Below are 6,715 nucleotides of genomic sequence, written 5' to 3'. Positions count from 1 at the left end.
TTGCAGAAATCTAAAATACATTATTCAGTTATTTGTGTGATGTATACTGGTAAAACAAGTATTGAAACTCACACTGATGCATTTGTTGACATGTTTCCTCGTATGGTAACCACGGCAACAGTTTGCGAAAACACCCCTGATACGGAATTTAGCGTGATTTTTGGATGTTTCCATCCCTTAAAATAGAAATTTAAGTAAGATCACAGCTCTCGACAACCAAAATATTTATATAAAAGATTCTTTGATTTGTTTTTGTTGCTCAAGAAAAATCTTATGACTGTCGACAGCTGTGCCGGTGGTAAATATTATAAAAATTAGAGACGAGGGCGTTGGTCCGTGGTCAAAATGGTAGGAATTACATTATTCATTAATTTTGTTCCAGAACGAGTATTTTCTAAAATCTACGTTTCAGTTGTAAAGAAATTGTTTTAAAAATGAATGTCAGTTGTTACGGTTCAAAGATTCTGTGCTGAACCGAATAAATAGATATTTGTTAGCATAAAAACGACCCGGTTAAAATCTACTTGGACACCGTTTCTGTGACGCAATGTAAACAAGTTGATATGTGTAATCGCTTGGGATTTTCATCCCTACGTGTATTTCTGGGAAGGATTGTGATATAAAAATGGAACAGTAAGTTTGAGAAGTAAGTGACACGTTTTGATGATATATTTGTTTGTTTCAAATGGTCTTTTTTATGATATAAATGTACGAAACAGTAGCGAACCGTTAGCAGCCGACGCAAGTATGTAATTTACACAATGACGTCATCCTTTAGGAAGACAACACTATATGTATACTTGAATTGAAAATGAAAAGGCAAGTATATCCTAATAAAGACAAAAAGCGTTGTAAAAAGTGGAATAATTTACATCTGAAGACGGCTACTGTTTATTTTATATAGATCTTCTGTGTATAAATATATTCATATCTGGGTGTGAACGTGTAGGTTGATTAGCATAATGGATAGCACACTCGCTTGTCACGCCGTCGACCCGAGTTCGAAACCTAAGTGGAATGTTTTATTTTTTCTTATTGTTTCTTGTTTACTCAGAAGAACTGAAATTAACAAAATTTGGAAATTATTAAAATGTATGCATTACTTTTTCTTTGCAGAATGACGAAATATTACAACTGCATTGTTTGCAACAAAAGAACCAAGCCTAAAGAAAGAAGAATGATAAATTCCTCAGTCAGAAAATACTTACAACATCAGTTACTTATTACCAACATTTCAGAGACTGATATTATCTGTAACAAAGGTAAACATCGGTATTACAAGGCAGAGGTTAAATCAGCTTGTAAAAATGTAACAGGTCAGGTAAAGGATCCGGACTTTGAGCCGCCATTAAGATTATCAAGACCTACAACAGTTTCCAGTCCACCATCAGTGTCCTTAGGTATACCTGGAGCCCCTAGTACACATTCCAGATGTATTGTATGTAAAAGACCAGGGCCAAAACTCATTGTTGTTTCACAAAATGCTAGGTTTTGGGCATTTATTGACAAAAACATATTGATTCGGGCTGGTTCAAGATGTTGCCCAGTTCATGTCAACAGTGATGGGAATATACTGCCAGAATTGTTAGAAAAAATTCCTGTGACAGAGCAGTCAATGTTGAATAGAACCTCAATAACACAGTTGGTGCAACAGATGAGGCAAGTTTGTCAGCAGCACATTTTTTTAAGTTTTGATAACATCAGAGATGAAGACTGTAAACATATGACAGGTTTATCTAGTGCTCAGTTTGAGGATTTGTGCCGGCATATTCTGGATAAAGTTAAAAGTACACCATCCAGATCACCCCGTATGTCTGTTGGACTGTTTTTGTTTAAACTGAAATCAGCTTTGTCAAACCGACTGTTAGCAACTATTTTCAGAATAAGCGTTTCCAGTGTAAGAAGAGCTGTTTCAACCGTGCGCAAGGCATTGATGAGGTCGTTTGTACCATTATACCTGGGTCTTAAATCTGTCACACGTGAGCAGATCATCAACAAGCACACACGTCCCCTGGCAAAGTCACTGTTTGGTGTTGATGACAATAGTATGATACTTGTATTAGATGGCACGTACATTTATATACAAAAAAGTAATAACTTTATTTCCAGCGCCAGTCATATAGCATACACAAGTCCAGACCCCTGGTCAAACCAATGGTTGTAGTAACATCAACAGACACTTTGTGACAATCATGGGTCCTTATATTGCTAAAAACAATGACGCAACGATATTAAATTACATGTTAAAGAAAAATGTGGAAGATATAAAGTCATTCTTGAAAGAAGATGATGTAATTGTTATTGACAGAGGTTTTCGTGACTCGGTGTCCATTCTCGAAGATATGGGCATACGAGCTGCCATGCCAACTTTCATGAAGAAGGGAGAAAAGCAGATGTCAGCGGAAGATGCCAATATGAGCAGATTGGTCACTAAGGTAAAGTGTATGTTGAACTGAGATTCTACCATAGTAGTATGCTATGTTAACCGTTGCTGTCTTTATAAAGGACGTTCATTACTCGAATATGGCCTTTAATACAGGTTAAACTGCATATATTTAGAATAAAGCATAAAAATTAATATGAGCGGTGCCATGAGAAAACCAACATAGTGACTTTGCAACCGGCATCCGCGCAGTCTGGTCAGGATCCATGCTGTTCGTTTTTAAAGCCTGTTGCAAGTAGAAAAACGATTAGCGAACAACATGGATCCTGGTCTGGATCCATGCTGGTCGCAAAGTCACTCTGTTGGTTTTCTCATGGCACATCTAATATTATCATAATTGACAAAAAATGTTTTGTATATAAGCATTGTTTTTTTCCAAGGAAATAAGTCAAAATACGGAATGACTTAGTTGTCGACGAGTGTATGTGTACACCTTAACATTCAGTGTAATAATCTCAGGTTATTAAAATTTAATTTTAAAATCTGACTTCTTGACTGGGTCATTTTATACTCGCTACAATTACTCAAAGTCACAAGAATTTCAACTGATGTATGGATTCGCGACCTTGAACTTCATCAAAGTCAAACAGAAAAATTGTCGAGCAATTGGCAAACGCTTTTTGATTGATTAAAATATAAACAAAAATGAGACAAAGTCTATAGTAAGCAGTAATATCACTAGACTAACCACTAGACTGATAATAAAAATATTTCTATATTTTTCCCGTTTTTGTCGAATTCAATTCCATAGAGACATAAACCAATATATTTTAGAGATTTTCACAGAGGAATGATGTTAAAATTATGATATTGGACATATGATATAGACTGGCTCAGATCACTACATTCAATCATAAAAATGTAAAAAGAAAAGATATATCAGTCTAGGAATTAGTCTATAATATCACAGACCCTAACAAACACATATATTTATTTTTATCACATGTTTGACGTCGCGGGAGTGTAATAAAGCCATTAAATAAAAATTATAATACACTAGTGTAACAAAGCTTTGACGTTGACGTCATTTACAGTATAGGAGATGTTTGTCAAATTGACTTGTTTATATAGTAAAAGAAAGTTGATTTGTTGATGTTTTGACAGGAAACGATAACATGTGATAAAAAGAATATTACATTTGTGACTTTCCAGATTGAATTTATTAAAGTCGTTGAATAAAATTGATAAAATGCTCGGCAGAGACTCGCATTTTATCATTTTATTCAACTCGTTTAATAAATTCAGTATGAAAAGGCACCCATGTAATATCCTCTATGAACTTATGGAAATGAAATGTTTTTGACTTTTTTGCAGATAAGATGGGTGGTAGAGTCAGCTAATTCCCGCCTTAAAAGGTACAAGTACCTTGACAAGGTACTTCCTACTAGTCAAGTTCCTTTTATTGGAGACTTCGTAAAAATAGTTTGTGCCATCTCAAACAAGTACTTCCCTGCACTAAGTGGATCAACCAGTGAAGATGAAGATGCAACACTAGCAGACCATATGCGAGAATTATCCATGGAGGTAGGTTTATTATTGTATACGTTGCATTACATGGTGAGTTCACTATCAATTTGATACTAAAATGCAACAGCAAATGATACATGCCAAAATAGTTCCGACTCAGTGATAGGCAAAATGGAAGCTAACACCGTGTTTTTTTTCTAGTAGTAGAGTACTCAGGACTCGCAATCAGGGTATCTTGAGTTCGATCCACGGCACGGCAATGTCTTTTCATGATATTTGCTAATGAAACATCCACAGCCATTTTTAGCTTGAAGAATAGGGGAGCTATCTTACTTGCCTCGGCGTCGGCGTGAGCATAACATAAATGTTATAGTTTGCGTACCGCCCCAAATATTTTCAAATGCTTTTATACTTTGCATACTTGTTTACCATCATGACCGCAGTCTGTAAAAAGGAGGGGACAACTCTATCAAGCATTTTGACTGAATTATGGCCCCTTTTCGACTTAGAATAAATATTAATGTTTGCGTACCACCCCAAATATTTTCAAAGTCCATTCAGATATTGCTTTTATATTTCGCAGACTTGTTTACCATCATGACCCCAGTCTGTAAAAAGGAGGAGGCCACTCTATCAAGCATTTTGACTGAGTTATGGCCCCTTTTCGACTTAGAAAAAACGTTAAAGTTTGCTTTCATATTTTGCATACTTGTTTACCATCATGGCCCCAGTCTGTAAAAAAACAATTTTGAATGAATTATGACACCTCGTCGACTTAGAATATGCTTACTGTAAGTTTTACTCATTGCTTATATTATACTATCAAGCACTGAGAAAAGTCGAGCGCGCTGTCCACTGACAGCTCTTGTTCATTCACTACTGAAAATTTTACTGTAGACTGCGGTATGCAAATCGTTTAACATACATTGCATATAAATCATTACTAAGGTGCACTGGCTGCATGTTTTATTCATGACTGAAATCAAGCTTAAAGTATTTAAAGTCAAACACAATCACAATAAGGACTAAATATCTCAATACAGTCAAACCTGTCTGTAAAGACCACCCATGTTAAAACAGCAAAAATATCTTTGTTCACAGGTAGTCTCTGTTAACAGGTTAAATATCACTGACATGATCTGACTGGAGTTCAGAATAGTGGTCTTTGCAGACAGGCTTTGTGATTGTGGTTATTTTTTATGCAGGTGGTCTTTTACACAGGTTTGACTGTAGCATGTTATCATAAAACGATTATTATCAGGGAATATTTATTTTTTATATAATAACTACTGTTTTCCTTTCTATGCCTGAAAGTTGAACTGTAAATTCAAATATAACATATTTTCTGTATTTTTTTAAAAGGTAAATACGCTGAAGGAATTTGTTGAGGACAACCACTTGGACCGAAGAAAAACCCAATGGACTGCAATTGATGAAACTGATTTGGAGAATTTTCCTGTGTTGACTGATGAGCAGTTGAGATCATTAACATGTGGTGTTTACCAGCTGAAGTTAAGTTCTTCATATATCCAAGAATACATTGAAGGTGACTCTGTAATACATGCTCACAAGGAGGATAACAATTTGCTGTCAGTTAGAATTCAAAGTCGACATATATCATCAAAGAAGTATATGCTGTGGATAAAATATAACAGTAATGCTGTAACCGCATGGTATTGTAATTGTCGAGCAGGCGCGAGAGTTGTTGGTGTCCGTTCTCACATTGCTGCTGTTGTATGGTACCTTAGTAGTGCTAGGCATGATCCGAATCGTGTGTCGTTTGGTGTTAGAAACTGGGGTCAGTACCTGACTGATGCAAATGAATTACCAGAATCAATAGACTCTTCTGATATTGGTTCAGTGGCTAGCAGTTTAGTAGAAGAATGAATGAAAATAGTCTTTGCATAATAGCCATGTATACATATTGATTTGTTGTATCAGTGAAAAAGTATAGGCAGGAGTTTAGGTAATGTCCTATGTACTTTTGATGTAATAATTCGCATCCAAAATACTTCAATGTATTTATAATTTAAGTTCTAACACCACAAGTTATTTAAAAATATCCTAACCACATGTATGTTGAAGTACTTCATTACGACATAAAAACAGATAGACATTGGATGCGCTTGTTTTCATATGTTATGCTGTGAAGCACATGCGGCACACATTGTTCCCAAAGAAGCGTATTATATTTTATTTAAGAAATAATTTATAGCAAAACAGTGCTTTATCACTATTTATACACAATGGGCGGTTAGACGTAATTATTTCGGACGACGTATAACCGCCAGAGTGTATAAATAGTGATAAAGCACTGTTTTGCTGTAAATTATTTCTATTCTAATATGTTCTTTATTGTAAAATTTATATCAAATATGATGGAACTGTTTCTTAGCTCAAGCATGGCGCCATTAGTAGGAATTTGTTGAAACACGCCAAGACCGGAAACGGTAATACGTCTTGCGGCAGAATTCAGTTCGAGCGAAAATTATTGCGAATTATTCAGAAAAGCGAATAACTAATTCAGTATGTGTATAAATTAATCAAAACATATGTGCAATGTGACTATTCGTTTAAAACATGTTATTAAGTAAAATATTCCATGAAATTTGAAAGCGCAATTTCTTGATGCGTACATGGCGCTAAATATCACGTTGTGACGTCAACATAACATCGTTGTGATGATAAAAGCATTGTTAGCCATATTAGAATGTACAATAATTAATAGGTGATTTTCTTATACCTTTTATAATAAATGTTTCAGGTCGTGTTAGAATAAGTATTAAAACTGCTTTTCAAAATTTA

General features: G+C 35.1%; 1 protein-coding gene across 1 annotated transcript; it reads left to right on the top strand.

Annotated features, from left to right (window-relative positions):
- The first annotated feature begins 2,192 nt into the window (after nucleotides 1-2,192).
- On the top strand, nucleotides 2,193-5,797 carry LOC123560932 (uncharacterized). The gene is made up of 3 exons (XM_045353083.2): nucleotides 2,193-2,435; nucleotides 3,758-3,967; nucleotides 5,273-5,797. Exons 1-3 carry the CDS (start codon nucleotides 2,193-2,195, stop codon nucleotides 5,795-5,797), a joined length of 978 nt encoding a protein of 325 aa, XP_045209018.2.
- Nucleotides 5,798-6,715: the final 918 nt, after the last annotated feature.

Source organism: Mercenaria mercenaria, chromosome 10, assembly GCF_021730395.1.
Source record: "Mercenaria mercenaria strain notata chromosome 10, MADL_Memer_1, whole genome shotgun sequence".
Lineage (NCBI taxonomy): Eukaryota > Metazoa > Mollusca > Bivalvia > Venerida > Veneridae > Mercenaria > Mercenaria mercenaria.
Note: the sequence above shows the minus strand (reverse complement) of the source record. Positions and strands in the feature narration are given on the sequence as shown.

Excerpts from the sequence above, each read along its gene's own strand:
- LOC123560932 (XM_045353083.2), top strand. The coding sequence starts at position 2,193 with ATGGGTCCTTATATTGCTAAAAACAATGACGCAACGATATTAAATTAC. Across the intron at positions 2,436-3,757 it reads TGAGCAGATTGGTCACTAAG|ATAAGATGGGTGGTAGAGTC; the intron begins GTAAAGTGTATG and ends ACTTTTTTGCAG. Across the intron at positions 3,968-5,272 it reads TGCGAGAATTATCCATGGAG|GTAAATACGCTGAAGGAATT; the intron begins GTAGGTTTATTA and ends TTTTTTTAAAAG.